At 37.9% G+C, this 23,687-nt stretch overlaps 1 protein-coding gene across 5 annotated transcripts in view; it reads left to right on the top strand.

Moving 5' to 3' along the window:
- The window catches only part of UBR3 (ubiquitin protein ligase E3 component n-recognin 3), a 97,259-nt gene extending 73,970 nt beyond the window's left edge, over window positions 1-23,289 (top strand). For all 5 annotated transcript variants that reach the window (XM_039365409.1, XM_039365406.1, XM_039365405.1 and 2 more), the window contains 9 exons: window positions 10,025-10,130; window positions 12,527-12,627; window positions 15,179-15,303; window positions 18,236-18,343; window positions 18,484-18,609; window positions 18,687-18,863; window positions 19,703-19,912; window positions 20,348-20,487; window positions 20,858-23,289. In XM_039365409.1, coding sequence (XP_039221343.1) covers window positions 10,025-10,130; window positions 12,527-12,627; window positions 15,179-15,303; window positions 18,236-18,343; window positions 18,484-18,609; window positions 18,687-18,863; window positions 19,703-19,912; window positions 20,348-20,487; window positions 20,858-20,975 — 1,211 coding nt within the window. In that variant the 3' untranslated portion in view covers window positions 20,976-23,289. The remainder of the gene's footprint in view (window positions 1-10,024; window positions 10,131-12,526; window positions 12,628-15,178; window positions 15,304-18,235; window positions 18,344-18,483; window positions 18,610-18,686; window positions 18,864-19,702; window positions 19,913-20,347; window positions 20,488-20,857) is intronic.
- Window positions 23,290-23,687: the final 398 nt, after the last annotated feature.

Genomic DNA, 23,687 nt, shown 5'->3' with positions numbered 1-23,687 from the left:
TCAGCCATACTTTCAATCATTGATATAGTCATATAAAGCTGGTTTTGAAGATATTTTAGCTTGGTGGAAATTGCCAGACTTTTAGGTGACATTTAGAGCAGATTCAACATACCTGTCCTACAGCTGTATAAGCCATTAAATTGTTTCTACCGCAAGTTGTATTTTCTTGGGTAGTAATGTCTAAAAGGTTTGGGGTCATAGTTACGGTGGTGAATATATTTGTAATTTATAAGCTGTAATTGAAGCCCTATTTTACAACAGCAGTGTGGGTGGAATCATAGCACAGGATCTTTTTCGTAACAATGTTGATTATGGAACTCTTTCTGTAGGCAAATTAAGGTAATGCCACTTTTGAGTCTAATGCTGCCCATGAAATAACCAGAAGTAAAGCTTGACCTGAAGATGACTTTTTAAAAAATTTAGTATGGGTTTTACATTGTATTACATTTGTATATTTTAGGGTTTTATCTTTTTTGGGATTAAAGTAATATTTGAAAATAGCAAATAATTAAACTATGTAGGAATGATTGCAAAAATCAGAGTTGTTTTTGAATTTTGTCTATCTAGCTACTTAATGTTCAAAGAGCTGTTTTTTGTTTAATTTACAAGTATGAAGGAATCAGATTAAAGAATACAAGAATAAATTAATTACAATCAAAGGATAAAAATAGTCAACAGAAGCCAAAATATTAAATTTAAAAAAAAGCTTATTTTTTGAAATTCAGTACAATGATTGCAAATGTTTATTGTTGTTGTTGTTAATTGCGAAGTCATGTCCGACCCATCGCAACCCCATGGACAACATTCCTTCAGGTCTTCCTGTCCTCTACCATCTTCTGGAGTCCATTTAAGTTCACACCTACTGCTTCAGTGACTCCATCCAGCCACCTCATTCTCTGTCGTCCCCTTCTTCTATTGCCCTCAATCTTTCCCAGCATTAGGCGCTTCTCCAGTGAGTCCTTCCTTCTCATTAGGTGGCCAAAGTCTTTGAGTTTCAACTTCAGGATCTGGCCTTCTAAAGAGCAGTCGGGGTTGATCTCTTCTAGGACTGACCGGTTTGAACGCCTTGCAGTCCAAGGGACTCGCAGGAGTCTTCTCCAGCACCATAGTTCAAAGGCCTCAATTCTTTGGCGCTCAGCCTTTCTTATGGTCCAACTTTTCTTATGGTCCAACTTATGGCCCCTTTATGGATTACTGCCTTGTCGTGGCAAAGGGGCTTGCGTAACTCAATGAAGCTATAAGCTATGCCGTGCAGGGCCACCCAAGATGGACAGGTCATAGCAGAGAGTTCTGACAAAATGTGATCCACTGGAGAAGGAAATGGCAAACCACTCCAGTATCTTTGCCATGAAAACCCCATGGACAGTACTAAAAGGCAAAATGTTCATTAAAGGTTTCTAATTTGTTATCTCTTCTAATTTTGCTAAGTGGTGCTGCATCCATTTTTAAAAGTTCAAACATTGAAGTATACCTATGACAGTGTGTTTAGGTTGGAGTCAGACAACTTTTTTCGACTTTTAAGCCTCTATAATTCCACTTTGAAACACTTTTTGCAATCACTCAGTAGTTGTTTTTAGAGCTTATATTATTAGGTCAAAGCTGATAATAGGTAAATGGTTTTTTCACAAAGCTGTGCTTGTCTCATGCTAATCTCAACTCCCTTGAAAATCATTGTAAAGTCTGTAGCCCAAAGCTACAATCCTTCAAGTAAAAGAGTGTTATTGAATTAGTTTTACATATGACTAAGTAACATAATTAAGACCATCCTGTAAATACCATAAGCATGAGCCAAAAATTATATCCTCCTAAGTAACAACCTAATGCTACTTATTCTGCTCTTGCTGGTGATTGAAATTCAAAGTCACCAAAATGTTACTTCTGCCCTAGATAAAACTTGACATTAATTAGACAGCATTGTCTTATGTTGTATAAAATCTGCATGGATGCCTATTATCTAATCTTAATAAAAAAGGGATGGGAAGAAGAGAATTAAGAGTAAGAAGTGGATTATTTACAAGGATTCTGTTATATGTCATATTTAGAATTAATATTGACCAAAAATGCTAGATGGTTTTTGCTCATTTATACAGTATTACGTGGACTTTTTAATTGGATTTATTGATTGCTATATTTATCACATTTGTTGCTGTTTCATTCCACTTTATAGAATGCTATGGACTTTTTCAAAGTACATTTTACAACTTTCAGGATTCTCCTAAAAATAATTTGTTTCGCAACCATTTTAAATTACTGAATGAACAGACTGTTAATATATTAGTATAGGTAAAGGAGTCCCTGTGGATTTTACTCCGCTAGTTGTTGCTGACTATAGGGAGCGGTGTTCATCTCCATTTCAAGGCCATTGAGGCTGTCCGAAATGTCCGAAGACATTTCACAGTCATGTGGCCAGCATAATATCATGGAGCTCTATTGCCTTCCCACTGAAGTAGTACCTGTTTATCTACTTGCATTTGTATGCTCTCAAATTGCTAGGTTGACAGGAGCTGGGGCATGGATGGGAGTTCACCCTGTCACGTGGCACTCGGGTCTTGAACCTAGGCTGCTGGCTTTCTAGCCAACAAGCCTCTGTGTGTCTGTGTCTGTGTGCGGCACGGTGGCCCAGCGGTTATATGTTAGTATAGATGTATCTAATTGGGTGATTATATTGCTGTTTTTTTTAACCTTTCTTTGGCAAACTATTGGCTTGATTATAATTTTAAATGTACAGTAAAATCTCTATAAGTACAGTTAAAAAACACTTACCATTTAAGCCTTTGAAAAAAGTAGTAAGAGTACCTAAATTTCTATATGTTGTTAGGTCTAGCTGAGTCCACCAAAGACCACATGGCTTTATATATCCTGAGGTTTAGCTGAGTCCACCAAAGACCACATGGCTTTATATATCCTGTTTTATATTCATCTAAAAATAGCAGAATTTAGCGATCTGGACACTGTTAAATTCCATCTAACTGACTAGAAATGCTAGTGCTAACTGTTTAGTAAAAAGTATAGATGCATTTTTAGAATTGCAAATTCAGTACTTGTAAAGAAAGAAGACACATTTCTTGCCCTTTTTCTTTAGAACCATCTTCCCATTAGGGGGCAATGTTTGCCCCCCCAGGTTTGGTGGAAGAAAAAAATAAAATTACATAGTGTGTGAATCAATGTTATTAAAATTTTGGTTTAAATTACTATAGAAGTTTTTTTTCTTTATAATAACATAATTATATATATGGATTCTAGGTGAAGCTAATTTGGTACTAATAATCTAACCTGAAGAGTACTTGCTATCTTCTAAGTCTCACAAGCAACATTTCTTGGTGTATTATGCTGCTTAGGGATCATGTACAACTAAATATAGGTTTATTCTGAACCAGTATGTAGTGGATGAAGTCCAAAATGTGAAATACCACCCTATGATTACTGTCTTTATGCATTTGTACTTGGAAATAAGGGCCTTTGGATTTTACGAGTTGTTCCACCAATAAGTAATTAAGATTTCAACCTTAATATTAATTTGCAGATAATTTTCAGAAAAATTAAATGCAATTTATACAGGAAATGAATGAACTTAGTTTATTTATGTGTTTTCTTTATCTATAACAATCTGGTTTTCTTTGATAGCTGCGGGACATGCTATTGAAAGTAACATATTTTACCTTGAAACAGGACAATGTTTTTTTTCTTAGTGTCCAGCAATGCAATGTTTGCTTAGAATAAAAGCATAATTATAATACAAATAGAAGTGATCCTGATCATTTTCCCTCTTGGTAATGAAAACAGATAATATCAATCCACAAAAAGAAATATAAATGAGTTATACTGTAAGTCAGTGGTTCTCAACCTGTGGGTCGGGACCCCATTTGGGGTCGAACGACCATTTCACGGGGGTCGCCAAACAATGCAGTCCGCCATTTTTTCCCCTTTTCCTTAGCTGTGCTACTCCCTTTTATTCTGTTGGCTTTTGAAAGCCAATAGAATAGACTCTCTTGAATAGAGTCTAATTCTATTGGCTTTCAAAAGCCAATAGGAATTGTCCAGGCTGTCTCTGCCCTGCTGAGCCCGCCAAACGTCTCATTCTGCAAACGGTGCTGCACCAGTTGAGTAGTCCTCGACTTATGACCGGTTGAGTAGTCCTTGACTTAGGACCGGTTGGGGGGGGGTCGTGTCATTAAAAAGGTTGAGAACCACTGCTGTAAGTTTTTTGGTACTAGCTATTAATGGCATTGAGTGAACAAACAAGTTTTTCCCTTGGTCTCATAAGTTCCCAGCCATATGCCAGAATTTCTGTACCATTTCTGCAAATCATGATATAGTTGTTTGTTAGATAAAAGGCCGAGTATACACTGCTGGGAATTTATGTGTATAAAATTGTATCAGCATCAAATAGCCAGAGAAAAGATGCATGAATCTATGACTATGCCAAACTGAGGTATTACAATTGAGCCAATACCAAGAGGTATATGTAATTGTGCCCCATCCAATGACAGGCTTCGTGACTGGAGAACTGAAGCAGGCTGTTTTCCAGAAATTTGAGGAACTCCAACTCTGTAGGAGGTGGCAACAAGGTTCTATAGAAGAGCATCAACAAATACAGCAATTCTTCTCTTTGCCTTTTACAGAGAGGCTCTTCTAAATCTAAATCCCTCCCCAAATAAAAACACAGTTTTATGTTCCACAGCTACAACCCCGCAACCCTCCATTTTCATAGGAGAAATTTTTTAGCCTGGGTGGGTGGGGCTATTGCTTATGTAAACGTATACAAGTCAAAGAACAAAGGAATGAATGTTCACTAAACATCTCTTGTCAGTTTGAAAGGGAGCTCATTTTGTCCTAATTCACTGCTGCCAATTCAGAAAACAGGTGACAGCACTTAGTTCCAATGTCATCTGTGCCTACAATTATTTGGCAAACCAAGAAGTTAATTACAGCCCTCAAGCTCTACATGAAGCAGCTGACTTCAGCATGAGCCTGTTTTGGCCTCCCAAGTGTCTATGAATAATCGTCTATTTGTAGAAAATAAATTAATTCCTTCTGCAATTTATATTTACATGTGGCATTTTTAGGAGCCTCTACAAGTGCTAGGGACAGAAGGGTAGAAACAGGAGTAATAAATCAAGTAAAGAGAAAGTAGAAATATAGAGGCGCTCCAAAAAAAAATTGGAGCGCCTCTATACTGATACCAACTAAAAATTCATTGTCTGCACTATTTTGAAAGAAACAGTCTAGTAAAATGCATTTGGACCCTTGGCTGGAATATGTTAAAATTGAATCAAAATATACATGGGAATATGGGGGGGGGGGAATTGAAAACAGTTGAAAACATGGGATTTCCATCTACGAAGTAATTCTGATTAGATCTATATTTGAAAGAGAAATTACCTAGTTTAAATAGAAGGGAAATAATATGAAGTATTGTTATTTCCCCGGGTTCATTTTGTGTAATTCTTATAGCAGCCTTGATTTGTAGATCTGAAAAAATTAAACCTCAAGGATCCTGTTTCATTTATCTCCTCTTGGACCTCTTTATTCTGAACAGGGAAGAGATGGGGCTTTGGTTGCATAAAAATTAACAGATAATCTAGATGTGCCTGTGGGCACAGCTGGACTATATTCTAGATATCAAAATGAATAACAGAGAGGATTTTGGCGGATCTGTTTGTACATCCATCTGTCTGTATGTAGCAGCAGCAGTGATGGGAATGATTTGGTTTTTTTATGGATGCATAACTAAGTGCAGTAAAAACAGAGAATTAAAAAAATGCATATTACAATCAGTTATATCATAATGTAAAATAAACCTGTAAACTGAAATGTCTAGCATATATATTAACTTGTTGGGATGTGGCTGTTCCACAATGTGATAGTAGCAAAAGACTGATAATGGGAGTCAAGTGTGCAGGGATGTGAGCCAATAGCAGGTATTTCAAATAACTCTGTGTGTGTAATTCATCAGCCCCCGTAATTTGTGTTACAGTGTTTTCCCCAAAATAAGACCCGGTCTTATATTTTTTTTGCCTCCAAAAGAAGCACCAGGTCTTATTTTGGGGGGATGTCTTACCTTAGGACCACCACAGCAAGGCCTGCCACACCCCAGCACCTGTCATGCTGCTGCCTGAGTTCTTCTGCAGCTGCTTGCAGCCACATGCTATGTAGCGCATCATGCCACCACCGCTTGCAGCAGGAGGCCACACGGCGCATTGCCCTGATTGCACCAGTGCCACTATTTGCTGCAGGAGGTCACAAGGCTCATTGTGCTGATCGCAAGAGGATGTGATTGGCGTGACAAGTCTTGTGGCCTCCTGTGAATGGCGGCACTGGTGCAATCGGCACAATGAGCCATGTGTCCTGCGAGCGGTGGCAGCAATGCAGTCGGTGTGACAAGCCTCACGGCCTGCTGCTGCAATTGGCAGTGGTGCGATGCATCACGTGGCATGAGGCTGCAAGCAGCCATAGAAAAACTTAGGCAGTGGCGCGACAGGTGTTGGGACGTTGGAGACCTGGCTGCAGTGGTTCTAAGGTAACCGGGTGCGGGGCATGTGGGGCAGCTCCACCACCCCACCCTAGCTTGATTTTTATGTGCACGCCTCGCCCCAAAACTAAGGCTTATTTTTGAGGTAAGGCTTATATTGGGCGTAAAAATCAAACTAGGGCTTATTTTTGGGATAGTCCTTATTTTCAGGGAAACACAGTAGTGTATCTTACTTGAATTTCCAACTAATGCAATGATTAACAATAAAAAGAGTTGAAGGCAATGTAAGGAAGGTCCAAAATAATATCACTAGCAACATCAAGGACTAGAACAGTGATGGTGAACCTTTTAGAGACTGAGTGCCCCAAAACTGTCCCCGCCCCTGCTCCACCCCCTGCCCCGCCCCCACTCCACCCCCCCTGCCCCGCCCCCCTGACCGCAGGGCTACTCACTGCCTCCAGGGCCCATCGCAGATTGCCCAGGCAGCCCAGCAGTGCTATTGCAGTCACGCCCTCTGCCAGCGCCCTGCAGCATCAACTGTGCATGATGGGATGTGAGGGCAGAGTCTTGTCTATGCTGCCTGGCTGCCATGCCCTTGGCTGCGCTGCTCTGTGTGGGCCACGCTCAGGAGCGACTCTCCTTCAGAGGGGCTGCTGGAGAGGGGGTCGCAGGGGGAGGCAAGGCTGGAGCAATGGCACATGTGCCCCCAGAGAGGGCTCCAAGTGCCACCTCTGGCACCCGTGCCTTAGGTTCGCCACCACTGGACTAGAATAAGCTCTTGAGTAACTGAGCCGTAAGCTTGCTACATTAGTGCAAGCACAAAAAGTAAAGCATGAACTAAAAGCCTTGGCTAATCTAGTAGTGAGTTTCCGATTCTTAAAGCTTTTACTCCTTGGACCTAGCAAAGGTATTTTTTAATTTGGATTGTTAGGATCCTCATAAATGGGAGGAATCTGTAACTGGCAATCCCAGAGTAAAATACAGTTAGAGGAGTGATGAGATGAACAAAGTAAAGTACAATAATTTCTTAGTCTTATTCATTGTTCAGTTAAAGGTGATACAGCACATTCAGTCTCAAATCCTGCCTTGGCAGTTGGAGACCAATGTCATACAGGGCAGTGACAGGTTCTCAAGGGTCTAGGACAGTGGTTCTCAACCTTTCTAATGCCGCGACCCCATAATACAGTTCTCCATGTTGTGGTGACCCCCAACCACTTATACATCATCGGGTGCCAGGGGTGTGGCCAAAGAAAAGGGGGAAAAATGGCAGACAGCCTTGTTTGGTGACCTCCGTGAAATGGTCGTTCGACCCCAAATGGGGTCCCGACCCACAGGTTGAGAACCACTGGTCTAGGACAACTCGCCACAGGACAACTCATTGCAGGACAAGAGTTAAACTAATACCAAAGAAATGGTAGAATAGAATCATTCAAGGAAGGATGCCATAGGAAGGACAAAATGAAATGTGAATAACAAAAATATTTATTTGATTATTTTAAATAATTAAATTGAATTATTGAGTTGTCCCACAGCGAGTTGGCCATGGCAAGTTGTCCCATTCTGAATCTCAAAGATTAGCAAAAATGTAGTAGCAGAATTTGATGTGTAAAATCAGAGAACCTAGAGAAAGATTATATAAAGAGAATAAGAGACACCCAAGATTGAGTTCTAAGGAGCTCTTGCTATTAATGAGAAAGATTGAAAAATGCAACCATTCCATAAAACTAAGAATATCTTGTACAGCTGTTTCAGGTGGAAGCGGTGGTGGCAGCAGGGGGAGGGAGAGGAATTGATTTCACGTGCATGCACACAAATGCAGCTTTGTGCACGCTCTCACACCACTGCCATGACTCGATGCCAAACGGGCTGCAGCCTGGCACCAGGCTGCGGACTCCTGATCTTGTACATTGATCAGATTGAATTGTTCACCTGTAGCACCAAAGAAATTCAGTTGTGGCAGTAGTATTTTATAATAGCACTAATTTTGAAGAAAGATGGTTCATCTTAGTTATCCACAGGTCATTCACATGAACTACAAGAATATCCCACTAAAAAACATGATCGGAATAGGACCAAATGATTTCCAGAACCTCAGGTAAAAAGGGAAGGAGAGACATTGGAACAAACAAGAATCAATGGAAGACTTTTGAAATAAAGGGCATTCATGAGTATGAACATTTGCTTTGTGCTGTCTCTTTTGCTCTCTCTGCTTTTGAACTGTCTTTCAATCTCCTTCTACTCCTATATAGAATTCCTCTTCTAACTACCCTTGATCACCACTTCTCCCATATTTTGCTGCAAAAGCTCCTCACATGTTTAAGTTATTTTTCCCCTCTCCCAATTTTGAATTTCTCTAGATCCATGTAAAGTCTAAAGGACAGTGTAGGGAAATGGAGACCAGAGCTTAGTTTGAGAATAAATATAGGTTTCAGTTGCCTAGAGCTTTTTTTTTTTAAGGAAATAAGAATAGTTTAATATTTCCATGATAGACAAAACTGACATGTGATCATTGTGTTGTCAACTTTCAAATTTACCTTTTTCTGGTTCCAGACATCCTTTCCTGACATTCACAATGTACTATTCTGAATTATAAATTTGGAAAGCAATTGTAAATCATAAATTCAAAAGGAAATGCAGAAAGTATAAGCCAGTGGTGGCGAACCTATGGCATGGGTGCCAGAGGCGGCACTCAGAGCCCTCTTTGTGGGCATGCGTGCCGCCGCCCCAGTCCTAGGCCTTCAGCTGGGTTTTATAAAACCTTTTCGCTTTAGGCCTCCGTCTCCATGTGCAAAAAAAAAAAAAAGGTTCAATCAATCAGTCAATTTCAACTTCTTGCGGGGAAAAAAAAAGATCTTGCGAAGTTGGAATTGATTGATTGAACTTTTTAGTCCCACCCAGTCTGCTGTTACCACCGCAGCCATGCCCACCCAATGGGCCATGCCTACCCAATGGGCCACACCTACCCGGCACCCGACGATGCATAAATTGGGTTGCAGTTTGGGCAGTCGGTCTCTAAAAGGTTCGCCATCACTGGTATAAGCAATTAACAAGTCTACACAAAAAGTTGCTAGCACCTTCACTCTTCTTGTAGCTCTTCACCTGTTTTCAAAAAAATGTAAAGCAAAGGTTGTGAAAACAGTTGTTGGCAGTTGGATTTCCTTTAAAAGTCCAGGAAAAATAATTATACAGCAAAATCCTAATCAGAAAGCACCCTTCAATAAGACTTTTTAAAAAATAATAAAAATTCAAAAATCTGTGACTTGGCTATTGTTGTTTCTCAGCATGGTTTATAGGGAAGTATGTCTCATTTTATCTTTGAAACGGTGAATGAGCTCGATTAAATAACAATTAATGAGTACTCAAAGTCATCCAGTGCACCTCATTGTTTTATCTAGGATTGGAATTTTTTGAGTCTAGTTCCAGTGAACTATATCAGGACTTAAGGAAGTCCTCTTAGACAAATATAAAAAAATGCTGAATAAACCTTTTCAAAGGGATATAAAATCGAGAAATTTCATCTAAAAAACCCCTTCTTCATTTCTCTTTCTATAGATCAGCTGTTTCACGTGGTGGCTATGCATATGAGACTCTACAGCATTGATTCTGCTTACAATCCATGGAAGAAACTGACACGGTTGATACAGGATGAAGAATTAGAGTAAGTATGGAGACATTTTTAATGTTCACCATGTTTTAATCAATCCTGTTTAGGATAAACAACCACAGCCTCAAGCACTGCATGCAGTTTCTGAACTTCTTTTTTTTTTTTCTGGTGTCCAAAATCCCCTCAACACATCATTATTGCAAAAATTAGTTTTGCATTTTCTTGGCCTTGGGGGGCAGGATGCATAAAACAGAAGTGTAATCCCTAAAATAGCCTTCCAGACTTCAAAAAAACCCTTATATCAGACAATACAAGACCTACCCAGTTAGCAATATTGTTTGTGTTCCTTGGTTAATTGAAGCATGTTAAGTACACCTCTAGAAAAGTACATATTAAGCCAAATGAGTGATAAACTTTATTTCAAAGAGTGATTGTGGCTTGTTCAGCAGCTCATTGTTTTATATATTAAAAAAAAAAACTTGAGTCAGCACAAATGCAGGAAACTCTTGGAATTTAGAAATCATGTTCTTGTTCTTCAGACAAATGGCTGCTCTTTTGCATATTCACATAATGGCCACTATGGTGGGTGTGGCTAGTCACATAACACACATTTACCGGAAAGAAAATTTGGCAGATGCTTCCCCCACCCCTTCTAAATGCCCATGGTGTCCCTACCACCCTCCCTTTACTTTGCCTTTCTTTCCTGAGTAGATGAGCATAGTTCTCAATAATTCCTTAAACTTCAGCCTCTCGCTCTTTATGACCAAGAACGTCAATGGGAAGCATGTGGGACTTAAGCCCATTAAATGAGGATGCCACTGTAGCCTGGCCCTTTAATTGCACCATACCAGCTTCCCATTTTTTTACTTAAAAGAGTTGCACCATTTCCCTCAGAAAGTCAGAAAAGACATGGAGTCTAGCATGTATGAAACAGACTGGGCAGTTGGCTTGATGTTATTTATTATTTCTTTAATATTTATTTCCCACATTTTTTATAAATAACTCAAGTGGTGAACACACACAATCTCCTTTAATCTCCAAGGACTTGGACTGAGAAAGAGAGTGACTGGCCCAAAGTTATCCAGCCAGCTTTCATGCTTAATTTAGCAGGCTAGAATTCGCAGATTCCTGGCTTCTAGCCTAGTGCCTTAACCACTAAATCAAACTAGCTCTTATTAGCTTAGTATAGCCATAGTTTATTTGTATAGATTGCATTTGGAAATCTGGGTCAGCAGTGAGGAAACCCACCTTTTTTGTTCAGCCATGATTCCCAGTTGATTTCTCTGAATTTGGAATATGCACACTCTTAAACCAACTTGGCAAATTTTTGTTCAACATGCAATAATTGTGGTCTTTTCCCCTGAAAAATATTAGGGCTTTTTCCTTACTAACTGCTTCTATGGGTGCATTGCAAAGCTATATTTATCAACTTGTCTCATAGGTATTGAAGAGATTAGTAGAGTGGATATTCTATACTGCAAACAGACTTTTAAAGGACAGGTTCCATATCATGATGAAGTTGCATAAGCTTTTAATATATGACAGTGTAGATTTAAGGCTTAATTTACTCTGATGCTTGACATAAACTAAAGAAGCTTATCTAAAAGGCATTTTCTAGAATTTTACTCTCTCACTTCTAGTGAAGGAACTAAATGCATTATTTGTTTTTGCAAAGATCAAATTCTATTTGATTTATGAAAGTTTAGCAACCTGTTAAAATATACCTAAAAGAGAAATGAATGTTGCCAATTATTGAGAAGATTGAATACATGTAAAATATAAGTTGGGTTAGTTTTACTTACAGTACTATAATAATCATTTTAAATATCAATTCCTATTTAGCATAACTATTTTACATCTCTGTATTCACATTTACATAGTTACCCACACTTTTTTTTAAGTTTGGGAAGTTAGAATGCCAGTTGGAAATTCATATAACCATGAACTGAATTTTTATTGAATTTTTTTACAGTAAGTTTGGTGAATCAGCAGGGAAGCCATTTATAAGCTAAGCAAAGCTTTGCTTGTACAATTTGCTTCATGTGTTTGCTTTTGCTTCGATTTGCTTCACGTGTTGGTTTTTCCATTTGTCCAATTTTCATTCTATAATTAAAAAACCCCTCAAAGTACTTATTTTGTGCTTGTGTACTGAATCTGCATTCATCTATTGCCAATTCATTCTTTTGAGTCTATCTTTTCTTGTTTTATCACACAAAGTTCTTAAATACCACTTTCCCGCTGCATTCAACTTAATTTTGTTTCTTCACATGTCACAAATATGATTAGATAATCCAGGTGAAATAAATCCAGTCTCAGTCCAAATATTTCCAATTTTACTTTTAAATTATGTTGTTCTATTTGCTACTTAGAATCAAATAGCAATGGATCAAGAAATGTATTTAAATCTTGAGAAAATTAATATGGATTTTAATGGCATGTATTTTTGTCAGGATGTGCAGTGAGGATCAGCCAGAGGTTCCAGTGCTTTATAAAGATGTCCCATCTCTTTTGCTCATCCAGATCTTAACCATGCCTCAGCCACTGCGCAAAGGTAGGTTACAAAAGTTACAAAAATAATAGACAGAGGGCAGTAGTTATCTCTCTCTTGCGATTTTGAGAATTGCAGCAAATCAATCTTATTTTAGGAATGACTTTACCTTGTCTTTAGAAGTTGGCAGCAGGCAGAATTTTTGTTGTGACTTTGGCAGCCATATCTGTAAGTCTTGTCTTCTCAGCTTTATCAAATAACAATGAAGGGAGACCACGAGGCCCAAGAATTTCTTTAAGTACGTTGAGTTGCAGGAGCATGGAAAGGTTTTTCCTCTTTGACCTTCTTTCATTTGTTTGCCAAATAAAAGTATTGAATATTTTACATTGCATTGTGAATGCCGGAGAGTGGAGGGGGATGAATAATTTATTTTTATTATGCAAACTAGCATTTTTGGCACAGAGGACAGTGGTAGCTGCTATAATACAGTATGCATAATGGTTGTTGCATGTACATATATTCAAGCATTTTATTGGAGTCCGAAAATACCTTGGAAGCAGGAATTCTTTATTACTGTATATTTTGAAAGCTTTTAATTTTATCATTTTGAAAAGACTAACCTAATTTCTTTTGCACAGCTGTATTACAGGATTCATTTTGTTATTTTATTACAGTATAAGCAAACATTTCACTTTTTATAGGGTCAATTGACATGCTGTTGGCTTCACTCTTGTGATTTTTTTTTAATACCTCAGCTGAGTTCCTTTTAAGGCATAATCAGCTGTGCAAGAATTTTTTTTCTCTATGAATAAATGAAGATAAGACTTGTCTAAAGTTAAAAAATAAAGCCTTAAGTGGGCAGAAGATGGACAGTGTAAGAGCTCATCAGAATTCTGAATATTTTCTAAATGAACAATTTAAAAACCTGTTCATTGTAGAGAAGCGGAGTTTTTTTTTTTAACTTGAAAAGTATTTGTCATTGGTTTGTGGTTCTCATGAATTCTAAAAATACATGAAAGGCAGCAGGTAAGCAATTTTTAGGGCTGTCTAGAATGAGCAGTTACGAGTAAGGCTAATGAAAGGTTTTATCTCAGTGCCATGAGCACCTGCAGAGTAGAGCAATCTGGTTTGGGATTATGGGAGAAACAATTCTTAAATTCTTCTCCCTTGTCCTTCCTTCCATCCAGTTCCATTCATAATTGCATCTCCTTGCAATTACTGTAGTTTTTGTATGTCTGTGTACACATACAAACATGCAGAGAGAGTAATACACTCATACATTTAGCATATATACAGGCTCACACTGTAAGTGTGAGTAGCATCCTATTTAATCTAGCTCTTATTTAGATCTGTTCATGGCAATGAATCTTCTGATACTTGTTAGCTTCTAGTATAGTGGCATGGTGTGTTCAGTTGCCTGGGAACTAAACAGGTCAATGAGGTAGTTAACATGATGGGAAGAAAACCTCAACTTGGGCAATTTGAGAAATAAGAAAAAGTTAAGGCTATGTGGAAGCTTGTTCCTAAGTTCTACATCTTGGTAGGAGATGTAGAATTTAGGAAGAACTCTGGAATACAGTATTCAAGGCATGGGTGGAGAACCTTTGCTCCTTCTGATGATGCCTAATTACAACTCCATTTGTTTTGACCAGCATGGGTGAGGATTAATGATACCGGGGCTGCAGTTCAGCAGATTGGAAGCACAAATACTTGATCTTAAAGCAAGCTAATTTAGCACAGATCCAGCATTATGCCATGGACTATTTGTGGAAGGAAGGTCAATCCTATTTAATTTAAATTATGAGAAACATAGCATAGAATGCTATAGCAATAACCGTAAAGTGTACTGTAATGTCATTCAGTATTAGCAAGCACCCTTTCAGTTATGGCTACAGCGTTTCAAGAAATATGTTAAATTTAAAAAGTTGTATAGAAACATTCAAAACAATGTGTGGATTCTGTGAATATCTAGAAGACAAATTCGGAAAGATGATGTTTAGTTTTCTTATCATGTAATTATATTTATAATTATATCTTTCTGCACATTATGAAGCTTGAGTGTTTCTGAGGGATAGACAACAAAAAACGGGACACATTTTTGGGTAGATCCAGTATCATTAAAATAACTCTAATTGTGCAGTTTATTCATTGTGCTGCCTATTAGGAGAACTCTTGGTCTAGTCTACCACTCTTGATTATTAGGGGCAAGATCTCATTATTATGATCAGGTAATGAATATTTTAGATTAGTGTATTTAAAAGGCAGTGATATCTTTTTTTTTAACATGGCTTTGACAAAAGTTTTGAGATTTGTTAAATTATTCAGACAGCACAAGAACGATTGCCTCATTACTCACATGACTTGCAGAATAAACAAAGAAGAGTAGTACAGAGTAGTAAATTTATAACATGAATGGATGGTACTAAAACATTGATTTAAACCAGGAGGCTTAAAATTAGAATGGTTGTCTCAACAGTATAATTGTCTTGATGTTTGATTGCTCATCTGGGAAAAATACTTGCAGATTTATAGATTGTATAAATTAGGGGCCATTTTTTAATATATAAAAATGTGAGGCCTGAGAATGTCTAATGATATTTTTGTATTGTTACAGAACACTTTGTCTGTATCATAAAAGTGCTTTTCACATTGTTGTACATACAAGCTCTAGTCGCACTTTCTGTGAAATGCAGCCCTGAGGACAAGATGACTTGGATGAATTCAGGAGCTCTAAAAAAGGTTGGTTTATTTAATAAAAATCTGAAGAAGACTGCTAAGGAGGTAGTTGTCTCTTAGTTAAGCACCAGTCGAATGTTTTTGTTGGAATGTAGCTATAGGAATTTGCAGTGCTTTACACTTTACACTTTCTGAGATAGGAAAATAGAAGGCTGCCCTACTGTGGTAGTGCTGAGAATCAGGGATATTCAGAGCCAATAAATCATCCTGTGACATGTGGCATGTAACGCTTCATTGCACAACTATTAATGCAACTTCACAACATTACTGCCATTTTTATTTTAAAATGTATTCATTATAGGAGTCAATATTCAATCAATCAATCAATCAATTTCTTTAGCCACCCATCTCAACCAAGGGACTCTTGGTATATAAATGTTTAACACATATTCCATGAGCTCTTTGTCCACTGTTAATGAGTAAATTCTGCAAATGTAATTGGAATAGTGCTACTGTAGCTATATACTGGAGACAGACCAGCTTTTTAATCTTTCACATAGTTAGTTCAATCAATGGTCTGTTGTTCTTAATGAAAATAAAGGGGGTAGATTTGATTTATCTGAAGATATATTTAAAATAACTGCTGTGTAGAATTAAATAGATTATTGTATGAAAGTACGGTGTGTGGTGTAGCTGATTTTATATATATATATATATATTGTTGTTCTGTCGCTAAGTCATGTCTGACTCTTTGTGATCTTTGTGGACCTCAGCACATCAGGACCCCCTGCCCTCCACCATCTCCTGGACTGGCCTTGCCTCCATTTGTTTGCCCAAACTGTGATTGCAGTAAAGAAATGTCCCCCCCCAAAAAAAGTGCAAGGGACAAATAGCTGAAATATTTTAAGAGCTTATCTGTGATAGTTTTTAAAAAAACACTTAAACATTTTTAATTATTACATTGTTTAAAAAAATCTAAAGCAATATTTATAAAACCTTATACCCAGAAAGCCCTTTAAAGCCTTTTTAACTTTGATTTCTTTATCTGGATGATGAGTAATATGCTTTGGGGGATTAGCTGTTGACTGAACAGTTTGACTAATTGGACGGAGATAAAAGTAGGTGATAAGTATTGAAGCCCTTTGAAATAAACCAAAGTAGTTACATTATTTGTTTTATCCTGGCCATTGTACTGCTAGAATTTTTAACAAAAGTTCAACTTCGAATAGTAAACTTTGGTACAAGATGCCTGATTGCTCCCACATGGGTTCTCTCCATAACATCAATAACTATATACAGTGCATTCAGAAAGTATTCAGGAGTGGCTTAGGGACATCTCTGTGAATATCCTAGAGTGGCCCAGCCAGAACCCTGACTTGAACCCTATTGAACATCTCTGGAGGGATCTGAAAATGGCTGTCCACTGATGGTCGCCATCCAACCTGACTGAGTTTGAGAGGATTTGCAAAGCAGAATGGCAGAAAATCTTCCAATCCAGGTGTTGACAGCTTGTTGTGTCATACCCAAAAAGACTTAAGGCTATAACTGCTGCCAAAGGTGCTTCAACAAAGTATTGAGTGAAGAGTCTGAATATGTATGCCAATGTGGTATTTCAGGTTTTTTTTAATAAATGTACAGACATTTCTAAAATTCTGTTTTCACTTTGTCATTATGAGGAACTGAGAGTAGATTAATGAAAAAAAAAATAATTTCATCAACTGTAGAATCAGGCTGCAGCATAACAAAATTGACAAAAGTGAATTGGGTCTGAATACTTTCTGAATGCACTGAACTATATTCCTTGTTCGTCACTCCCAATTAAAATGGCTTCAAACCATGCCTCAAGAAGGGAATTCTGAGTAACATAGGTTATGTTTTTCCCTCTGTAGAACATTCCTGAATATTGAAACTCACCCTGAAGTAGGAGTGATCAGTTAGTTATGGCTACCCATTTCTTCCTCTGGGATTCTTGTGTGAATACAATCATTTTTTTTGTTGCATGTTTGAATTCATAGACATTGACTAATAAACAAATGTTACAGACATGCCACAACAGATGTTGCCACTTAACTTTTACTCACACTCAGTTTTTGAAATATCCAAGGGCTGGATAGCCATAACCTTTTAAAAATACTACCCTAATGCAATATGGAGGTGGATGGAGTAGAGTGTTCAAGCTTTTTTTCTTGTTTATTATCAAGTCTCTGTCCTCCTGTTTTTACATGGATGCAGATGACTGCTCCAACGTCCCAAAAGCTCAACCATCCATTGTTATGCCCCCGCTACCTTCACTTCCGTCCATCCTGACTTTAGTCAATTGGAACTATCTGTAATACTTTTCTTTAAGTTTCTAAGCTGTGGAGTAAGTTATGAACCTTGGTTGTATCCATGCCGCAGGCAAACAATAAGAACAGTAATGAAGTGTGAATGTATTTTGGCCAGTCTGCCTCAAGCAGAGCGAAAGTCTGGTTTTATCCCAAGCCTGCTGGTGCCACTCTGTGCAAGGTGGCTCTCTAATCTTGACACTATTTTCCAGGTCATGATGCTTCTTACCGCCCGGGAAGGACATTCAAATGTTCTGACCTACAATCAGGACGTTGCTTTCCAATTAAATAAAACTAGATTCCACATTTGAATTTTGTTTAAGTACATTGTTCTTTTTTTGTATATTTGAACAAACAAGCCTCTGTTGACTTGTCCCTAAGACATCCTGCTGTGGAAAGTTAGGATGTACAGCCCTCCCTCCCACCCAATTTCTTGCCCAGTCTAGAGCATTATGAGTGCTTTGATGTGTAAACACATGGTTTCTCTGTAGGGCCCATTTTTACATATGCAGAAGATTTGCATTCCCTTCTGAAGGGAATAACAGAACCCTTCTTGGTGGGATTATTTATTAATGCATTGAAATGTTTATCTCCATTTGAGGATCCTTTGTGGGAATGACTGCATTTATTTATTTTTCCTCCTTTGGTGATGAATTTCTTCTTAATTACAGAATGCGATCGATGCAGAACAGCCTTGTCAGGTGTTATTGAGCCATGTGATCAGTGAACTTCTCAAAGGGAAGGTTTATGAACAAGAGCAAGAGGAAACTGAAGATATGGTATATAGTATATGTATATCGTTTGGTCAAGCTTTTTTAGTGCCAGCTATAGCTGGCTATGAAATTCCATGCGTGGTTATCAATTCAGCAGCTAAATAGTTAGAGTCAAGTCCCTGTTTTGTTTGTTTCTATTAATTTAGGATAGCTCCAGTGCTTGGTGCTTACACTCCATAGAAACTTACCTGCAGCAATTCTGCCTGCCTTTCCTCAGGATAACCAGCCTTCTTCAGCATCACCTCTTTGGAGGGGAGCTACCCAGCTGCCAGGTATTATGAAATTTTATTTCATTTTGAATATGCTACATCTAGCTCTTTCCCTTTTGATTGTTTTGTTCCTTTAATAGGAAGATGAAGAATTTACTGTCCTTGCCAATTGCCTGGGTTTGCTACCATCTTCTTTTCAATCGTCAGAGTTTCCTAGTGCCTCTTGCCTTGACTGGTCTGTGTCAGCCTTTGACATTATATCCCAGTGGTGTTCGGAATTGGTCTCATTTGCTGATAAGCATCCAACGCAAATCAAGGTAAGTGAACAATTTTTCAGATTTTCATCAGGAGAAGCCCGATAGCACCTTTTCTGACTCCATCGCACTTCAAACTCATGAGAACTCATGGCTTTTAATCGAATGTGTTAGTCAGAAAAGGTGCTACTAGACTCCTTCTGATACTTTACCACCATAGATTGGCAGGGCTGTCCTTTTACAGAGCCCACAGTGGGAAACATCAGGTTTTAATATAATACTTATCCAGTGGGCTAATGTAGTACTAGTTACATGTATACATGTACATGGATGACCTTTTTTTAAGCAGCTCAATTTTTGCTTTGAATGTGCTGCAGTGTCACACTGCTACAGTTATTTCATTGAGGATTACAGTTATTTCAACTACAGTTATTTCATTGAGGATTACTCACAATAGATGTGTAAAACAAAAGAGAAAATTAAATTAACATATCATAAATTACTTTTGTGGGGAGGTGCATTTTTTTAAAAAAAACAGACCTATAAATCACAAAGCGATTTCAGTTGGGTTGAGTGAAAAGACAAAGCAACTAGAGTCTTACTTTGCTTGAAGGTAATGGTTCTGAGAAGAGTCCCATTTTGCTGCATGGGTGTCTCTGGAAAAACCAAAGCAGGGACTAAGCTGTAAGAGTGTGTTTGGCCTCAAATGAGCTGATCATTCAGATCATTCCAGTCTGGGTCATTTCTTCCTTTATCTATAGAAAAATATTTGAAAGTGTTTTAATTTGACAAAATCAACAGATGCCAACTTACTTTCACAAGGAAACAATTGCATATTCAGAGCACATAAAGATATAATTTAACTTTGGTGTTTTGTTTTGTTTTTAAATCTTCTTTTTCAGGTCTTACTTATACAAAAACCTACCTGGGACTTACCACACCTCCTACAATTGCCTGAAAATTATAATACTGTTTTTCAGTACTATCACAGAAAGAGTTGTTTCATCTGTTCCAAAGTTCCCAAAGATCCCGCAGTTTGTTTAGTTTGTGGTGCTTTTGTGTGTTTGAAAGGACTGTGCTGCAAACGGCAGAGCTTCTGTGAATGTGTCTTGGTAAGAGGCTCTTAAAGTTACTGTTCTGTTGCCCAAAAATATTTTAGAAAGGAAAATATATTTTTAATAATGCATTAGATGAATTGCTTCTTTCAATTAAGCAATTATTGAAAAGAATGAAAAACAAATATTTTTTGGTTAGCCTGGTTCCCAATTGCTAAAAGTCTAAAAGACTGTTCGTTGGAATCAGTTTCTCTTTTAATGCTAAATCATCTATACTGTGCATGCTTGCCTTTGATAATAAGGCAGATTTTGGCTCATAAATATGTTCATAGTTTAAGTCAGAAAAGCTGTTCTGCAGATACAGAAGAGGCAAGGATAGGATTGTTCTAAGATGATAGTTATTCATTAAAGCAAAATATTTTCCTCTTCATTGTAATTGCACTCACAAAAAATGTCATCTTTTTTTTCTGCTGCTCTGCAATGAAACTTCAGCATTCGCAAAATTGTGGAGCTGGAACGGGTATTTTTCTTTTGATCAATGCATCTGTAATCATCATAATTCGTGGCCATCGGTTTTGCCTTTGGGGCTCCGTTTACCTGGATGCTCATGGTGAAGAGGACAGAGATCTCAGGTAATTTTTGAAACATGGATAATGGGCATTTGTGCCCGTATTGGCCAGCTTTTATTTTTAAACAGAGTTCTGTTGTAACAGTTTGGGTCTATTTCTAGCTGAAGAAATATTTGTGTGTGTAAATATCACGTGTTCTGGGTAGTATGTGGGTAGGATTCCGTGATGGCCAGTGGAAAATGGGGTGTGGGCCAAAGTAAAATTGTGCAAATAAACCAAGTGATAACTTGAGACAAAGATGCCAGTGAAAGATAACGGGTTTCCTGCAGAGCCCCAGACATACAGTGTAGTTGGGGGGGGGGGGTTGTTTAAAATAGTCAATTACCTTGCATCAGCCTTGCTATTTTTCTGTTTGTTTTTTTTTCCTTTACAGGCGTGGCAAACCACTCTATATATGTAAGGAAAGATACAAAATGCTGGAACAGCAGTGGGTATCACATACTTTTGATCACATCAATAAACGATGGGGGCCACATTACAATGGTTTATAGGTCACTAACTGTTGTGCTGTCACATCCCCTTCATCACATTTGCTCCTTGGTTAGCTTTTGCTTTAAAGGAACGGGAACCCAGTCCCTTTCTTTGCTGGGAAAGCATGAAGCCAGGTCATGAAACCAAGCCCTATATTAATTAGGTGCTGGTAATTTAAAAACACAAAGGAATTAGTTCTCCTAATTTGATATGGAATCTAAATTAATTTTATAGTTGTTGCTTTCTAATCTACTAATAAACAAGCACACATTGTACTTTAAAAATGCCACTAAATGGCCATTGAGTGTTTTATTTTTCCTTGATTGGGGTGGTTTGATTGTGCTGATGAACTGTATATCTGTAGACACCTGCTAAATATGTTGCGCCTTTTTTCTTTCTCTTTTCTTTGTGTTTTAAGATTTTGCTCAATATGCATTTGTAAGTATGTAAGAGTTGTAACACTTTTAATTTGTGGAATTGTATAGAAATGTCTAAAAGATTTTTAGAAAATATTTCGCTTATTGCCAGAGAGCTATTGAAATAGTTTCAGGCATTGCTGAAAACCTTATTCATTCTCAGGAATTTCATAGATATACTCCAGAGATTAGTGAAAATAGCTGTGTAAAATAAATAGTTCACCACTCTGAATATAATACAACATGTATACAATGTTGTGTCTGACATTTCAGTTAACTTAATTACAAAGAAATCCCGAAACATCCATTCAACTGTCTGTGTACCTGCAACAAATGCTCCACGTGGTCAGACACTGGTCCAGCCAAGCATGCCCTTTGTCTCATTCCCATTAGCTGACTGTTTTGGGTTGGTAGGGTGGGTTGTGGTGCAGGAGAAGGCTTCATTTTGCCAGTGGGCTGTTATTTGGAAACTTAATTGAATTTCAAGCATTTTGGGATAAGGAACTGAGTTGCAGGATGGCAGTGCTCAAATGGTTCCTATCCTATCCCCTTTGCAGCTCAAGTGAAGGATGCTTTGATCTAAAAGACAGTGGAGCAGTCAGGGCTTCAGAGCAAGGCCATGTTTGGCACAGTCAGCCCCCCCCCCCTTTACACACACCTTTGACTCCCAGATTACACAAAGGAGTTGGTGTATGTATCTGGTTGCATAAATTGATTTACACACAGGTTGGGAGGATGTGAGCAGGCCTTTGTGCTCTAGAAATTAGCAACGGAGGAATTTGAAATCAGCCAGGATAGGCATCCTTGTCAAAAATGAAGCACACAGGCAGGCAGTACTTTTCAGTACTAATATATTGCTGCCAAAATGCTTTTCTTCTTTTTTGCAGAGTTGACAATTTCAAACAATGCTTTTGAAGGCTTTTGTGACATTTACATACTTTAAACATAATTTTTTCCTGGGAAAAAAAAGCCTTTACTTGGAAACTATTTTTTAAAGAAGTGTTTTAATTATAAAGCCTTGCATTTGATTTGAAAGCTGCTTTCTCTTTGGCTATAGAAAAGCACATGGGCCAGGCTGTGGGGTTATTTGTGTAGGGATCTTTAAGGCCCTTTCAGTTTTTAGAAAAATATAATATATGGCAATATATTTTATCAAAAATTGTGTAGACAAAGACATGAATGCAAATATTTGGAGTATTCCTATAAGTCTGTATATTGTTCCATTATTATTGGAAACTTTTTTTTTTTGTCTAAAACATGGCTTCATTTGTCAATACATCAGAAGTTCTCCTGGTCCTCTCTTCTTTTTGCGTTGCTCACCAATGAGAACAAGCCATTTTATGAGCATCGGGGATAAGATGAAATATCCTGGGCATCTCATGGCATAACACTATGACAGGGCTTCTCCTCTGTATAGTTTGAAACGTCACAAGAGATAATGTTTTCAGAAAATGACTAAAAAGTGTTATTTAAAATGGAATGTTTTTGATTGTGTATATGGCTGTGAAGTAAAATTATTAGCCTTAACTTTAAAACCTTGGTATTTCACAATGTTCATTTTGATACTAATGTTCATTGGTCACTGGTCGGTTTAAAGACAAAAGACAAGACACTTGTTTGGAAATCCTACTTGAAATATGCCTGCATGCTGCTGAAACAGAAGTTGGATTCCTCCCATAACTTCTTAAAAATCTGCTTTATTAAACTTACTTGGAGAGCATAACAGGTCCAAGCTAGAACGGCGTGTGTGCTGCTGCTTCTGCTGCTGCTGCTATTATTCCTCCAGCGTCCTGGTGAGATAGCTTGTATGAATGGAAATCTAAGTACAGTACATTACTGTAGAAACAGAATTGACATGTAAAACTAAAACTACATAATCAATATTGTAAAATATGTTAATAAAAGTCTACTGTCATTATCTGTGTGTAAAGGCTCCTCTTTTTCTCCTTTTCTTTTTTTCTTTTTTCGCATGATAGATTGAAGCAATTCAGAGGTCGATCACTTTTAAGATTGTTTCCCCCCCCTGCACATTTCTGGTTTTGTCTTTTTGTGTTTTTGCATTTTCAAATTATGAATTGTAGTCAATAAGAGTTGTGTCCATTTGTACTTCAAGGACAATCATTCATTTTATATTGTAAGATGAGGCGAACGAAGAAAACGCTTTAGTGCCATATCGTATACAGCAGGGGTCCCCACCCCGCAGTCCACGGCCTGGTGCTGGGCCGTGACCTGTTCAGAACTGGGCCACAGAAGTGGTGGATGAGTGTGTGTGTGTGCATGCGTGTGCAACTGCATTTGTGAAAGCAGTGTGCACCC

Source organism: Crotalus tigris, unplaced genomic scaffold, assembly GCF_016545835.1.
Source record: "Crotalus tigris isolate CLP2741 ecotype Arizona unplaced genomic scaffold, ASM1654583v1 scf7180000020074.1721668, whole genome shotgun sequence".
In the NCBI taxonomy this organism is placed as follows: domain Eukaryota; kingdom Metazoa; phylum Chordata; class Lepidosauria; order Squamata; family Viperidae; genus Crotalus; species Crotalus tigris.
Note: the sequence above shows the minus strand (reverse complement) of the source record. Positions and strands in the feature narration are given on the sequence as shown.